Raw genomic sequence first — 16,690 nt, forward strand, 5'->3', positions numbered from 1 at the left:
AATTTTTTATCGCTAAGCATCGCCGGAAATTATCGCTGAGATCACGTGCTATTAGCAACGTTTATCTCCAAAGCGATACATTTTCCGGCGATAGCGTGAATATCGCTGAGAATACAGAGATATTCACGCATTAGCGACAAAATGGTCTTAGCCATGTTATCCACCTTCCATTGGATAACATGGCTAAGAACTGGTGAGAGCAGGCGTTAGTTTTTGGCGATAGCAGGAATATTTCCATCGCTACGCCTGCCTTGCTAATAGGCGATAGCGACGTTAGCGACTATCGCCTTGCTTGGTAATATGCCCCTATAATCTTAGCCTGACGATATAGTAGTCGCCATTGTAGTGGATGCAATATGACATAGTGCCATAAAACTAGCACTTAAAGGTCTCCAGTGAGTATCTTGTGAGGGAATAACGTCCCTTTCAGAATCTACCAGGAGCAACGCTGTAATAGAACATGGCAAATCTTCAAAAGACTACTAAATGTATACACTAGGTTGGTATTGTGGGTGCACAAGCTCATGGTTTGGGTGGATTTCACTGGCTTTAAGTTATTTCATGGCTTGGACCACGTAGGCATAGCTAAGTTTGAGGCTGTTGAAATAGCTCATTCCAGTAAATAATTCATTCTGACCTGACTAATCTCCTTTCTAATACATTATATGTGGGTATTAAAAATGAGTCAGATCAAGTAATGAGATTACTTACAAAAGGTACAAGCAATATAGATTACTTTGATACTTTTCAAGATACGTTTCAGAGAACCTATAAAAGTGATCATTTTAAAGTTGAATGGACTGCATGTAAAGGTATGTTTTTCTGCCTTGTATGTACAAGATGACCACATTTCCATGTAGTACATTTTTGAGTCCACAATTATGATGCATAACTGACTAGTCAGTAATCAGTAATCTTCTAGTAGGAGTAACTTTACCTGCCCAGATTACAGTGTTGTCTGATTTCTGTGTTGCAGGTGATCCACGTCACGGGCTGCCTCCGCACGCGCCTTCCCTCGTTCTGCCACTCCCGCTCCCTGCCCGGCCGTGTGATGGGGCTGGTGGCGCTGGCCCACACGCTGCCCCCCTCTACCCTCAGCGAAGTGCGCATCGACTGCCACATGTTTGTGTTTCGGGTGAACATGGACCTGCAGATTGTGTATTGCGAAAGCCGGTGGGTGTCCAATCAGCGGAGAGGTAGCATTGATTCAAATGTATTGTGTCCTAAGGTATCTTGTGCACACCCTTCCACACAGGGTTAAGGGGCTCTCACTACCGTGTGGCAATCCATAGTATAAGAGGGCATAATGTTTAATAAATTCTCACTCTCTTCAATGAAGCATAAGACTCTCTTCTTTAGTGTCTGACAACATCAATCAAAAGGGGAAAGGATTGACTTTTTTTGCAGTGTCAGGAGCTGCATTCTATTCCATAGGCAACATTTCATCCTTTTGGGCTAGCAACAGTGCTTTAAATGGGCCGGTACTGTCCGGTACGGAGTCCCGGCACTTTTTTATTTTGAGAGAGAGAGTACTGGCACTTCTCAAGAGAAATGCAATATCTTTAATTGGAGAGTACCGGCACTTCTCAGAAACAAGTAGGTACTCTGGTACAGAGTACCTGCACTTCTATGTTTCCAATTCAAGCACTGGCTAGCTACATTTTTATTGGACGATGTATATTATGAGCAGATGGCACTTAAGTGAAAAGAGAACCACATTTGTAGTTCTGTGGGAAACACTGTAGCCGCTACATCACAATTCCAGTGGTCTGTAGCATGCAATATTACATTACCGAGAGTGAGTCTAGTCTAGTGAAATGCGGTACTATACACTGTTAACAAATGTCTATTGTGCAGTTTAGTGGCCAGAACCCGTTGTATGAGGCTAGTTCGTGCAATCAAGTGATCTGTTATTCTGTGGCGTGTACGGATGCTGTGTTTATACATCATGATGAGGTGATGGAAGTGCAGTTGTGCACAGCAGGAAAGAAAGCTGCTGCATGTTCAAATAACTCTATTAACAAAAAAGATGGTTCTCTACATGCAGAAAAAGGTTTTGTTTCACTGTTCATGCCTATTCAAGTTTACATTGCAGAGTTTTCTGAGGAGAAGTTATTTCAAATATTTTGTATCTCATTTTCAGATGTGAGGTCTTGAATAGCTTTAATTCCTTCTGTTCAGGACACTGTAATACATCTCTAAAAAGGAGCATTGTCTAGTTGGAAGTCGAGCATTTCAGAGGCCCTGTGAAGTGAAAATATAATCCAACAATAATATCCAGGAGGACAGTTTAAGACTAGGATGTTTTAACCCCTTCGCAGCGGCGGCTATTCCGCCGCAGTGCTAAGGGGGAGGCGGGGCCGCGCGGCGCTCCCGTGCTCGTGACGGAACCGCTCCGTCACGAGCCTCGGGGGAGCTGTGCTTGTGACGGAACGGTTCCGTCCCGGCCCCACCCGCTCTTTAGAACGCCCAGCGCAGGCGTGAAATTTGTGCCGCGCCGGCGCGGCGAGCGGGCCGTGACGGAACCGTTCAGTCACCAGCACAGCCCACCCGAGGTTCGTGACGGAACGGTTCCGTCACGAGCATGGGAGGGGTTAAGTAAAATAGCCACAGTACAAGATGTGTGTATAGTATTACTAGGGTTGTGTTCTTCTTTCTTCCACATTGCATAGGGTTTACATAACCTATTTTAATCTGGGAGGTGGAAAAGAAAATATTAGTAAAATGAGGCTCTTTCACTGCCATGCATGGCAAAGGCTGAAATGTTATCAAGCACATTTAAGGATATCAGCCGATGGATGTGTATACCTTTCTCTCTTACAGAAACACCTGCTTTTTATTACACGCAGAGGCCCTACATTATTTTATGGGCATCCCTGCAATAAAGAACACATTGCCCAAGGGCTTCCTTACAAGGAGCTCAATGTATTTTGATAAAGATCATACTATAAGAGAATCATTGTACTTTACGCAAGTCCATGCTGTAAGGGTCTCCCTGTTATATGCGACTATATACTATTGCATATTATTTTGAAGGCCATGCTTTATATTCCAGCTGTAAATGTATCGAGATTACAAGAGACATCCTCTGGGGCATATTTACAAAAAATGTCAGAGCGCAGAGCTGCGCTAAATTCAGCAGCGCCATGCTCCAACATTCTTAAAACACAGGCATGTGCAGTATTCACAAGAATATAGTGCACCCCAAAGTTTCCCCGAACGCCGGCGCAAAAAAAGCTGTCTAGCGCAGACTCCCTGCTGCCATGTTGCAAGGGCGCCTGCGCTGCAGGGGCAAACGTTTATGTGCAGGAAGGGACACCTTCCTGCCCATAAACCATCAATGATGGAGATTTGCTCTATGTGTGCTTCAGAATGCAGCACACATGGAAAGAGCAAAAAACAAGGAGAAAATAATATTTTCTCCTCGTAGCGGCATTATAATGCCTGTTAACCCATGGCGTTAGTTTTTGCTGCTGCCTCAGCCTTGTAAATTTGGGGCAGCAATGGGTGTTGTGTTGGAACGCCCACAGCAACACCATTTCATGCCCGTTTGCCGCAGAGGACTGCAGCGGAAAGGGGCATATTTCCAAGGTGGCGTTAACCTTTACAAAGTTTAACATTTTTCTCAAAAACAAATTCACAAAGGAGGAGTTTGTTTGTGAAACGAAGTAAAGCAAACGACCCCATACCATGGGAGTTTCTATTTTTACTGTCCTTCGCCACCAGGTTTTACCTGGTTGTGACCGACAACATCAAAAACGCCCAACCGCCCGCTGTAAATTGGGCGAACCGTCAGATGGCTTACCTCCGATGGCCCGTACTTGGTCGGCTGTTGGAGGAGTATGTCGGGAACGGAGCCAAGAAGGCTCCTTCATCTGCATACTGTCAGTCCGCCCACCTCTAAATTGGGCGGGCTGACCCGAGAGAGTACTCAACCTCCCCGCCAAATTCTGAATCAACCCATTTGCATTGGGGCCAGTGACTCCAGCAATCCTGTCCTATGACATGTCTTTGAATACCCCCCCACCCCCCACACACACCCCACCCCAATCTCAGTCACTCTTGCAAGCCTCATTTGAAAGGGATGGAGTTTACTCCCTTTTTCAGCTAATTTTGCTATCTTCCCTTTTTTTTATATATTTAATTCGCCCTTTCTGCCTTCCTTCCACCTGTCCCTCTTTTCCTTCTCTCACCTCACCCTTCTCCTTGCTGTCTGTTGCCTTTGTGCAGGATCACGGATTACATGGACCTCTCCGCAGCGGATTTAGTGGGAAAAAACTGTTACCAGTTCGTTCATGCTGCAGACGTGGAAGGAATTCGGCAAAGTCACCGAGACTGTAAGCATTTCTGCAACTTTCTAAACCCAAGAGCATGCCACTGGAATTTCGATTAACTTGAGGAAAGGTTATTATCCACCAAGTGAATGATTCATTCTCAATCAGAAGCACTCCATCAATTTTAATGTGCAATTACTGAGATGAACCAGGGACATGCAAAGAAATACACCAAGGAGATAAAGGCCAGGGACCAGAACACACAAGGTTTCTGTGTAGCTGCTGTTGTTATTTTCCCCTTGAGTGGGTGAGCAGTGCGGGTTGGGCGAGGTTATGTACTCTGGGTGATGCTGGTTTGAATAGGTGTGGGTTATGTACTAATAAATACACGAGGATTGTTTTGGGTGAAAATATACTTGTTGGAGGTGGTTGTTTTTTAATGCATTTGAGAGCTTTTACACGTTTGCATGTAGTTGTTTCTATTGGGAGAAGATTTAGTTGCATTCTTTGGGTGCTGTTCGTTGTATTGAGTTTGGGTCTAGCTATGCCCTAAGGTTAAGCTTCAATACAATTGGTCATGTTCAGTTAGAGTGAATTTCTTATGACTTGGCTGTGACTTTGCACTTTGACTGAGGTTGGTTTTTGGTGAGATTTGTAGTGGATATAAACGACTGGTGACGCTGATTTCCTAAAGAACAATTTGAGGCTTTACACATTATGTGAAGCTGATTTGCATTTGGATTTGGGAAGTTATACAAGCTGGGCAAGAATGCTTATCACTGGGTACTTTTCTGATGATGCCTGCTTCCAGTGTGATTGGACACGGTGCAACACTGTGGGTAAGGTTGTCTTTATTAAGGTTTATGCGTAAGTCATGTTTATGCCCATCCGGAGAAAGTGCAGCGATATTCTTTGTCTAAGGTTGTCACGATTGGTATTGATTGAGTTTATAAACAATCATCAAGATTGGGTTCTAGTACAATTCGTTGAAGTTTGGTTTTGCGATGAGTTTGGTTTCTTGTGGGGATGTTTGAGCCTATGCTCTTTGGGTGTGTTGTTCTCCTGTGGGAGTGGGTGAAACTATACACTTTGTAAAGTGTTGTTCTTTATAAAAGTAATTGTACATGGTTGAGGGTATACACTTGGGAGGAGGCACGTTCCAGTAGGGATTGGTTTGGGTTGGGTGTTTTAAGTGAGGTTAATTTTTAGGTGTGGTCAGTATGGTATTAACTTTAGGCGTGATTGTTTTAAGTGGAGGTGGATGTGGCTTTATCAGATGGTTAACTGCCCTTTCTCACAACCGTTTTGTGATCACAGGCAGCAAAAATCAATACATTTCACGTAGGTCTCCAAATATAGCACTAGTGACTAAGTCTTCGAGAAACACCCGTAGTTGGTCTTGTGGGTTAATGGGAACTCCTAGTAACTTCAGGACAAGGCCAGGCAGCCCTGTCACTATCGATGCTGTAGATAGATAAACGTCTTACGTTTTTGACTGATGGAGAGATGGTTTGTGCCTGATGTTGTTAGGTATGAGGTAATTCTAATGACAAGGGCCTAGAACTGAAGAGACTGTCTAAAATCTGGCACAATTGTAGACCCTCAATGCGAAGATCTTGGGATGTGATAGCGTATTTGTTTGATTTTGGAACTGATGTATCACGGGCCAATTTTAAATACCTCATAGCATCTTTTAGTGTACTGACAAGTAGCCACGCTCTGAGTCTCAGCCACCCTAAGGAATCAAGTCAATAGCACTGCTTTGTCAGCTCCCAACCCAATGGTCAGGTTTCCTGTCTGCATCCTCAGCCTACCAACCTTCTCAATTACTTGATCTTTTAGTAGAGCCAGTGTAAGTGCAATGAATTCACATATTGTGTGTATTTGTAAAGCTCACATTCATCCGAGGGTATCTTGGTACTGAATAACAGATGTTTATTGTTACCTAAATCAATAGTACTCATCTTATCGACCTCACAAGGTTGAGTGGACTCAGCAGGATTTGAACCTGTGACCATGAGGTTGAACCCAGGCCTCTACAGTAGATCCCTTAGTCCACTAAGCCACTGGACGATTCAGTCAATAAGTGCAACACAGGGCAGTGAAATCATTAAGATAGGTCAAAACTGCTAGGAGACTTCATAGAGGTCTGAGTAATATTAGACGTGGTTAAATATGTTCTTGCAGCATAGGTGTGTGAATTCAATACAGTGGCTAGACGTTGCTATTGTGATTATTCTTCTCTGACCCCTTTGACAAGTTTTCTTCATGTGTAGGTTCAGCTGTATTTGAGGATGTTCAATCAGAAGATATATTTCAGAGTTTCTTTTTCTTTTTTTTTTGCATTTTGGTAAAAGCCCCAAAGATAAAAACAAATAGAGGTTCAGAAGCTATACTTTCGATTCTCGGGAATCCACATTTTGCTATTGAGGTTTAGCCTCCTTTAATAATCATCTGTCTTGGTAAGGCCTTAAGTAATGAAAAAGTTACTATCATAGAATCTCATACTCGTCCCATCCTCAAATTACTCGTGAGTGGGAGTCTGGACCCAATAAACCTTATGATCACCCTTGCCTATGTGGAGTGCGTTACAGGAGTGATGCTCAATTTCCATTCTCCTTATCAAAGGAAGAGTTACCGGGTAAGGATGGCCCTAGCAATTTGAACATTACTCAATATTTCCAGTGCAACGACTACTTAGCCACAAATGCAAGTCTAGGCATAATGATTCCTCAGTCAATGACATTGATGACACATCATTTCCTTAAAGTTATGGTGATTTTTAAATGTCCCTTTTGTCAATTGACCCATTGTGTATAATACCTGCACTTACAGTGGACTTTCAGTCAGCTCATTGCTTGTCATTGTTTGAATTTCCTGTCAGTTTCATCTGCTTTCTTCTTATGTGAAGGCTTTTCTTCCGCTTCTTATGTGAGCCCATCCCTTGGATCACACCTTTGTTACCATCCCTTTGACTGGATGACGTGTACCCTTCTACAGCTAACTTTCAAGGAACTTCTCTATAGGGCTATCCGTAGCCAAGTCCTTTTGATCTTACTGACATATGTATAATAACTTACTTACAGGTTCCCTGTTGTTGTGTCATTCGCTTTGGCCTTCAGCACATTACACCTTACAGCATTGGGAAGTGGGTCAGTCCATTTCAGCCAATGGCTAACTTCACTGTGGGTGATGGCATTCTGCCCTTTCACAAGTAGCACATCTCCACACAAAGTAGTCCCGGTAAGTGCCAGTGACTACTTTGGGCAATGTAAGTTTTTAGTGATCAAAAATATTTTTGCTTTTTGCCAACATTTTTTAAATATATTGTTTTATTTTATTTATTTTTTATTTATTTATTGAAGTTTTGTATAGCGCTGGCTAGACCCGAGGGTATCAGAGTGCTTCACAGCAAATAGAGATCGGTAGCAAGGAAAATAAACATAGAAAAACAGGAATCAGGAATAGCAGGTAGGAAATAGAGTCTGTAAAACAGCAGCTTGAGCGCAATAAGGATCGGAGTTCACGAGCGAATCAATCGGCTCTGGGTTCAGAGAAATATCGGACTTCATCATCCAGCGTGAAGTTCACGTTAAGCACCGGAGCGTTCAAGGAAGAGGGCTTTGAGTAGCGATTTGAATTGCGGGAAGGAGGTAGTCATTCTGATATGTGGGGGGATGGCGTTCCAGATCCTGAGAGCGTTCCCGGCAAAGGATTTGTTAGAGGTATCGCATTTCTGTGATTTCAGAGGGATGAGTAGTAGTGTGTTGGAGCTTATGAGGTTCCTAGATTGACCCGCCCTTTTGAGTTTGTTGGCCAGGTATTCTGGTTTGCCTGTATGCAGGGCTTTATGTGTGAGGCAGGCTGTGCGGAAGTTGGCTCGTTGGTCAATCGGGAGCCATTTCAGTTCTTTGAGTGCCGGGGAGATGTGGTCATATTTCTTTTTTCCTGTGACCATTCTTGCTGCTGCGTTGAGGGTGGAGGTGAGAGGTCCCAGGTGCGACTTGGCTGTTCCAGTCAGTACAGCGATGCCATAGTCAATTCCGGAGAGCACAAGTGCCTGCGTGGCTTGTTTCAGATCTTTGGGGGGGAGGAAGGGTTTAATTTTATAGAGAAGTTTCAGGTTCAAGAACGCGCTTTTGGCGGTTTTAGAGATGTGTTTATTCATGGGCAGTTTGGGGTCGAGAGTGATTCCTAGGGATTTTGCGGAGTCCGTTGGCTTTATGGAGACATTGAGGGCATTTAAGGCTTTGAGCCATTCCACTACTTGTGGGTTTTCATCTTTGTTCGAGATAAGGAGTACTTCCGTTTTTTCTTCATTCAGTTTGAGGTGATTGGCTGAGAGCCAGTGTTTGACCTCCATGAGTGTGGCATTTAATCTGTGAATGTCTGCGATGGAGGTGGACTCCAAATAGAGTTGAGTGTCATCCGCGTAAAGGTGGAAGGGGATGTTGGATTTCCTTAGAAGTGAGGAGAGGGGTTAGATGTTGAAGAGTTGCGGGGAGAGTACTGATCCTTGAGGGACTCCTCTGCTGAGGGGGAGGAGGTCTGATTTGAAACTGTTGATCTTTATTAGCAGCTCCTCTAACAATAAAGTTTGCAAAAACCATGAGAAAAACAAAAAAAAGCATTAACAAAACCAAAAGGTCGAAGGGCAATGCCAGATATAATAGCTTTGCCAATGCTAGTTTTCTATTGCTTTCAGTAGTCCATGGGAGTCCTTGTGTTTTTTGTATCACTCTCCCCTTTCCCATGTGTTTCTTCCCCTTTCACATCCTCTTCCCAGTAATATTTGTTTTTGCTATCTTGGAATGGTACATTAAAAAAAGCTCTATGTCATTGCTTATTTGCATGCGTGAATGATAACGCATGCCCATGACTACATCATCATACAGAGGGGCATATTTAACCCTCAGCGCTGCACTGCAAGCTTTTTTCCTGCACCAAGCTGAGTCATCAGGAAAGTGCAGAGATGCATTGTATTTACAACAATATGATGCATCCCTGTGATTTCCTCTGCGCTGGTGCACAATTGACTGCCTATCGCTTGCCAACGCAGGCACCCTTGCACCATGGTGCAGGGGTGCCTGCATTGCATGGGGGATTGAAGGGACACCTTCCTGTACAAAACAATATTTGATGGGGTTTTCCTCCTTCTGTGTGTGCTGAATGAAGCACACATAGAAAGAGGAAAAAACCAGGGAGAAATAAAGGTATTTCTCCTCGTTGCACCACTTATACGCCTCCTCAAGGGAGGCACTAGAATCTGACGCATTCCCAGGTTTATAAAACCTTGTAAATCTGGGAATGTGTCAGAATCCATGGGTGTTGCAGGGAACACCCACTGCAACACCCATGAATGCATGAAAGGGGGCCATATTTACAAGGGCATGTAAAGCCATGCAGGGTGGCTTTGCGTGGCCTTGTAAATAAGGGCAGGCACACTGTGCTGCCGGTGTGTCCAAAAAAGTGACACTCCGATGGCTCAAGTGGTTTGTACTAGGCCCCTACTGTTAAAAGCTAAAATTGCGATGTGTCCTGATGTATGCACACACACACACACACACACACACACACATGTGGTGATACATGTGCACAGATACGTCATCTTGCTTGGGACGGATTTTTGCTGATGCTGTTTAGCATCGGCAATAAGCATTTCTTTTGTTTTTGTCAATGTCGTTCAGCATTAGCAACAAGCATTGGTAAAGCAAAAAGTACGGACAATTTTTTTAAATGCGTGACCTAATTGCTTTTCTGCAAAAAAAAGTGACCAAAGCTATTCAGAGGGTTTTCAACGGGTCTACGTCCATTCTCACGCCAAATTTCTCTTGTTGCTTTGACTGTTTTCAGTACTAATCAAAGGCCAAGTTGTGACCAAGTACTATCGCTGGCTACAGAAGAGCGGTGGCTTCATCTGGATCCAGTCCTGTGCCACCATCTCGGTGAACATGAAGAATCCTAGTGAAAGGAACATGATTTGGGTGAACTACATCCTAAGGTGAGGACGATGACTGAGGCAGCGAGGGAGAGGGGAGTGATTGTCCAGTTTTATAGCTCTCCTAAATATCTGATGTAATGCTTAGAAGTCAAAAAGATATTACCCTTTAAACATGTACCAATTTCATTAACCCTTTCACTGCGGCGGCTATTCCGCCGCAGTGCTAAGGGGGGAGGGCGGCCGAGCAGCGGGCGCATGCTGGTGACGGAACCGCTCCATCACCTGCGTCGGTTGCGCTGTGCTCATGACGGAGCGGTTCCGTCACGGCCCCGCCCGCTCAATAGAACGCGCCGCGCTGGCGCGGCGGCCGGGCCATGACAGAACCGCTCCGTCATCAGCACAGCGCGACCGCGGCTGATGACGGAGCGGTTCCGTCATCAGCAGGGGAGGGGTTAAAGGAGACTCGCCTATATGCTACCAGTTTACATTTGTCTTTTTTTTCAGAATGTTGTCCAATTAGAAAGTATGGAATCACTTAAGAGATAACGTTTTTTTTGAGTGTCTGTATAGGAAAGTATATTTAAATACAGTTTGTTGAGATTAAAACATGCCCGATGAAGAGGCATACCTTTTAAGGTGGGTGTGAGGCCCACCTTAAAAAATGTTCTTTACTTCTCTTCACATCTCAAGGTAATATCTATTTTGTGCTTCAGTATTGTAGCTCGATTGCCTGCAATAAGGTTTGCTGTTTAGTCCAAAATATTCCATGTGTGTGCAACCTCTTTCTTAAAATATTTCTTGAATATATATTAATTTTTGGATAAAAAGGTTGTCCTCTCAAAACTTATTTCCTGCCAGTTATCCTATCACTGTTTCTACATCCAGAGGACTAAAGGCTATTTGTCCTTTGGGACACAGTTAGGAGCATATGTCTTTTAGGGTTTTTGGGTTAACTGTTTAAAGATCTGGTAAGTGGCATTATCTACTTCAGCAAGTCCTTCTTTTATTGTCTGAGCATCCATTTTAAACGGAGGCACCTGACATCCCAGTGTTGAGCCATTTTACTGAAGATGGAAGTCACGCAGGGAATGAGCACATTAGGGCAGTGATTTTTCACGCATCTGAGACTGCCTAGGCATTTGAGACTATGTTTGGGAATATAATGACTGTAGCTGGACTATAATGGATGCGGTATTAGCCTGGCATGGCTGTGATCCTAATATATCATGGTTGCCCTCCTTGCATCTCAAGACAGCACCCTATTCAATAGAAGTCCGGAAACTAAAATGCTTCTGTCTGTTTTACAATTCTTTTTGTAAATTCGTCTTCTTGCCCTTCATGTAGTTCTTTTTTTTAAAAAGTGACGTCACTTCCTGTAATGTCATCAAGTCGCAAGAAATGACCCCTTGAATTCATCCGGGTCAAACATTATATAATTTCAATTTCTGCCATAAGTTATGGGTTTAGAGGTGGGCTTAGTGCCACTTCTTACGACTTCTGCATTTAAGTGAATCCACATCTGTCATTCTCTTTTCTCTTTTACCAGTGCTTAGTCTCTTTGCCAAGACCAAAGTATTCATTTGTGAAATCTGGCCGCATCTATGCAAATATACCCAGCGGCGGAGTCTCCGTGAGGGCAGAGGAGAGTCCCCCCTCTGGTTGTGTGAGCCTGAAACGTGAAAAATAAAATGGCAATAAAACACATTTATTACCTTTTTATTTTTCATGCCGGCAGCAGCCAAGTCTGAGGGAGGGGCAGCAGGGAGGAACAGTGTGCCCTTCTGTTTAAAGTGTGCTTGTCCCTTTGGCTGGCTGTCTGGCGATGGCCAGCCTGACACAAGCACTTTAACCCCTTCGCCGCAGGGATAATTCAACCGCGGCGCGGGGGGGGGGAGGGGGCGGTGCATGGCGCTGCAGTGCTGATGACGAGCCCAGGCTCATCATGCAGCACGGTGCTCGTGTGCTGGTGACGAGCCTGGGCTCGTCATGAGCCCGCCTGCGCAATGGAACGCTCAGCACAGCGGGGGAAATATCCCTGCGTGTGAGCGTTCCAAGGCTCATGACGAGCCCAGGCTCGTCACCAGCACAAAAGCACCGTGCTGCATGACGAGCCTGGGCTCGTCATCAGCACAGAAGGGGTTAAACACTCTTAGACAGCTGAGTGGAAAGCAAGCACAGGCCCCCAGAGCCTGAAGGAGTGTCAAACCCAACGTGCTCCAGAGTCTGAATTGGTGGAGGGGAGTTGTTGGCTAGAGCTCTGGGAGCATGTGCTGCTGAGATGTAGAGGAGCACCGAGCCCGAGGCAGTAGGTAAGTAAATATATATATATATATATATATATATATATATATTTTATTTTGGTTTAGCTCACTGACCTGCACTGTGAGAAACTCGCAGTGCCTTCAGTCTCAACTCCAGAGCTCCCAATCAGTGCCTGTCAGTTGGTTAAACATTCACCCGTTGCCCTACCTGTTTTATGTGCCACTGGCCGCCACTGAATATACCAGCAGAAACTTCCTTGTGATCCCTCCCTCCCAGGGTCCGACTGGTCATTCTGTTGCCGCGGCATCCTCCCAGTGGGTTGGTGGCTGTGGTCCTGCTTCCAGCGCTGCAAGGACTGCAGTAAGACAACCTTACTGGCCCAACAACTCCATTGAAGTTGCAGCTTCCTGCAGAATGGGTGTGGTTGAAATATTTTGGGAGGGCTGATTTTGGTTTCCAGTCTGGTCTTGCTCCCTCCCTTTGTCTCTTTATTAAATTTACAAGTGACTAGCCAGAGCACGAGTCTTTGTGCCAAGGACTGGGGACATTCTTGAAGCTTTTTTCCTAAAACAAAAAAAGTAAATATAGGAATACGCCAACAGCACAGGATTCAGCAGTATTTTGAAGGGTACAGAAAAAAACATTTACGTTTTCTTCTTTGCATAAAAGACTGTGGCTAAGACGTTGTTCGTTTGTGAAAATCCATGTACCAAAAAAACAAGCAGAACCTACTAAATTTCTTTAAACAAAGAAATACGTTCTATGGTTTTGGGTTTACCTTCATTACAGCAAAAGTAAATGAGGAAATCGTTTTTTTTTTTTTAAACCTCTGGATTTCTTCAACTGAGAAATGGGTAAAGGTTTATGAAATTCTTATAGAAAGAACATTAGTTAAATAGGTAATCATACAGTTATTCCAGAGTACCTGTACCGAATCTCGGAGTTTATTGGTGCACAGAGAAGGCACTGTGCAGGACGATGCTGCAGGCGCATGCTCTCCTCAGCAAGCGTTGGCTTTTCCTCTCTTTGAAGGTGAAAAGTACCTACTCTATGCCCCAACACTAGCTACACAGCAGCACCTCCCAGCCGGTGTGAGGCGAGGGTAGGGACAATGGGTGATAGTTCCTACCACTAGCCTTTAGCCAGCTTTTTCCTAGCCAAGGAGGGGCTAGGGCTGCCAAAAGGGGTGGGACCTTCAAAAATACAACATTGCACTAAGGAGTGCTTGAAATGGGAAAATAGACATGCAGGTACTCTGTACCAGAGTACCGGCTTTTTTCTGAGAAGTGCCGGTACTCTTCAAATAAAAGTATTACATTTCTCTTGAGAAGTGCAGGTAGTCTCCCTCTCAAAATAAAAAAGTGCCTGTACTCCGAACCGGACAATACCGGCCCATTTAAAGCACTGGTTCTGAGCGCCTCGTTCACTCTCCAGCCCTGTTGCTGTCACTGTGACATCTGAACCATAGGCAACAAGGACAATGTCAGGATACCAATGGGCAATATATGACCAGTGATTAATTTGTGCTGGTGTTGTAGGTGGTGGGCACCTGAACACATTGTAGAGACCAGAACTAGTGTTCCATTATAAGACCCAGAGTAACACATGCTTAAGGCAGAAAAGACGAAATAAAGAGAAAAGTCGAGGTAGGAAAACAGTGACAAAGGCAGAAAGCAGGGATAAAAAAAGAACCTGCAAGAGTGAGAAAAATGGCAGGAACTATAGGGTGGTGGAAGAAAGAGGCACGAGGAAGAAGTAAGCCTAAGCAATGTGGGTATTCGGCAATGCCAGCATTTGGGGGGACACCAAGAAAAACTAAGGCCCCATCCAGGGCTGGTTTGGAAACCAAAGTCAGCCATGGTAAAAAAAAAAAAAAGTTCAAAGCAGCCTGTAGTACAGGAGGCTGTAACTAGATAAGAGCCATCGGGGCCATCTTGGTTTGGTCATTGCGACCTATCCGGCACTGATAACAGCCCCCCTAGCCCACAGCCCACCAGCACCAGGTAAATAACCGTGGCCGAAGGGCCTGGTCCTTGCCCCAGTCATTATTTTATTAGCACATTAAGCGCTATGGGCCTCATTTATGAAAAGTGACGTATCACTGCGAGAAAACAGCGATGCGTCACTTTTCATTGCGCCTTCCTAGCGACACCAATGATGCGTTATATTTACAGTATGACGCATCATGTCGCAAGGAGTCACAGGTACGTCAGTATTTCTGACGTATCTGTAGACGCAAAAATTACGCATTGCTGGAGGGTGTCACAAAAGTGACGCAACTTCAGCAATGAGTCATTACACATGGGGAAGTCCCATGTCAAATGTGCCTGTGTCAGTCTTACGCCTGCCATGAGGCAGGCGTAAGATATTGACGCATTTGCGTCCTAGAAGTGGTGCTGTGAACTCTTATAGATTTCACTGCGTCACTTCTACGAGGCTTACTTGCCTGGGAAGCCCCCCCTGCATACATTATACCTGGCGCTAGTATAATGTGGTGCAGGGGTTTACAAAGTGACGCATCTACCTAGATGCGTCACTGTGTAAATATGGTGCAACAAGGCACATTTTTTACGCCGCTGGTGCGTCACAAAAAGTGACGCACCGGCGGCTCAAAAGTGACGCGAGGGCTCATAAATAAGCCCCTATGTGTCACCTCCGTAGTGAAGCCGCAAATGACGTCTGACGTCATAAAAGGTTCTAGCACTGCCGTTAGATGCACAACGAAGAAAATAACGGTGAGAAAGAAGACATACCGGGGAAAACACGGATGGGGGGTCTACCACATTAAACAAAATAAGGGAACATAAATAAAATGGCTTAAATGTCATTCGATATGACATTTTTCATCATAACAAATTCGCCAATAACTGTTTTTGTCATTGACGGCCTGATTGTAATGGCATAAATCTCTTGCCGATAAATGGCGCCCAGCTCTTCAAGGGACGGGCGATGGTAATAAAGACATTGACGTGGACAGATCAGTGGGGTCCACTCCAGCAGAAGAGACACAAAGAAATCCTCGTGCAGCTCCCACAAAGGCATGCCCGGTGTTAAATGGCCTGCCACCTGATCCCAGATACCACTAACAGGATGCATTGATTGGGAGGCCTAATCCCCCAGGAATTGTCCGCCCAGGCCTCTATCTGTAATTGTTTTACAAAGTCGATACGAAAAGGGGGCTACCAGTGGGATGAGGGGGTGGGGGATGGAAGAGAGACCCGTCAGAGGATTTAGGCTTAAGTCCTGATTGTCCTATGGGAAGACTGTTTTCCAATTCTGGTCCTCAGCATTGTGATGACATATCTGCAAAGGTCAAAGTTCCTGCATGAGTTAGTAAGTACTAAGGATGATGGGGGTGGGGGAAGGAGGGAGGGAGAGAACGAAGGAAGGAAGGAGGGAGGGAGGGAGGGAGAAAGGGAGAGAGGGAAGAAAGAAAGAAAGAAGGAAGGGAGGGAAGAAGGAAGGAAAGAAAGAAAGAAAGAAATAAAGAAAGAAAGAAAGAAAGAAAGAAAGAAAGAAAGAAAGAAAGAAAGAAAGAAAGAAAGAAACGAAAAGAAAGGTAGGGACGAAGGAAGGAAGGGAGGGAAGAGGGAAAGAAAGAAAGAAAGAAAGAAAGAAAGAAAGAAAGAAAGAAAGAAAGAAAGAAAGAAAGAAAGAAACGAAAGAAAGAAAGAAAGAAAGAAAGAAAGAAAGAAAGAAAGAAAGAAACGAAAAGAAAGGTAGGGACGAAGGAAGGAAGGGAGGGAAGAGGGAAAGAAAGAAAGAAAGAAAGAAAGAAAGAAAGAAAGAAAGAAAGAAAGAAAGAAAGAAAGAAAGAAAGAAAGAAAGGAAGAAAGAATGTAGGACAGAAGGAAGGAAGGGAGGGAAGAAGGAAAGAAAGAAAAAGAAAGAAAGAAGGGAGGGAAGAAAGAAAGAAAGAAAGAAAGAAAGAAAGAAAGAAAGAAAGAAGGAAGGAAGGAAAGAAAGAAAGAAAGAAAGGAAGAAAGAATGTAGGACAGAAGGAAGGAAGGGAGGGAAGAAGGAAAGAAAGAAAAAGAAAGAAAGAAGGGAGGGAAGAAAGAAAGAAAGAAAGAAAGAAAGAAAGAAAGAAAGAAAGAAAGAAGGAAGGAAGGAAAGAAAGAAAGAAAGAAAGAAAGAAAGAAAGAAAGAAAGAAAGAAGGAAGGAAAGAATGAAGGGAGGGAGGGAGGAAGGAAAGAATGAAGGGAGGGAGGG

At 44.4% G+C, this 16,690-nt stretch overlaps 1 protein-coding gene across 1 annotated transcript in view; it reads left to right on the forward strand.

Annotated features, from left to right (window-relative positions):
- The window catches only part of NPAS1 (neuronal PAS domain protein 1), a 514,689-nt gene that overhangs the window by 464,464 nt on the left and 33,535 nt on the right, over nucleotides 1-16,690 (forward strand). The window contains exons 7-9 of the mRNA XM_086938467.1: nucleotides 977-1,173; nucleotides 4,231-4,337; nucleotides 10,128-10,275. Coding sequence (XP_086794593.1) covers nucleotides 977-1,173; nucleotides 4,231-4,337; nucleotides 10,128-10,275 — 452 coding nt within the window. The remainder of the gene's footprint in view (nucleotides 1-976; nucleotides 1,174-4,230; nucleotides 4,338-10,127; nucleotides 10,276-16,690) is intronic.

This window comes from Lissotriton vulgaris, chromosome 9, assembly GCF_964263255.1.
Source record: "Lissotriton vulgaris chromosome 9, aLisVul1.2, whole genome shotgun sequence".
In the NCBI taxonomy this organism is placed as follows: Eukaryota; Metazoa; Chordata; class Amphibia; order Caudata; family Salamandridae; genus Lissotriton; species Lissotriton vulgaris.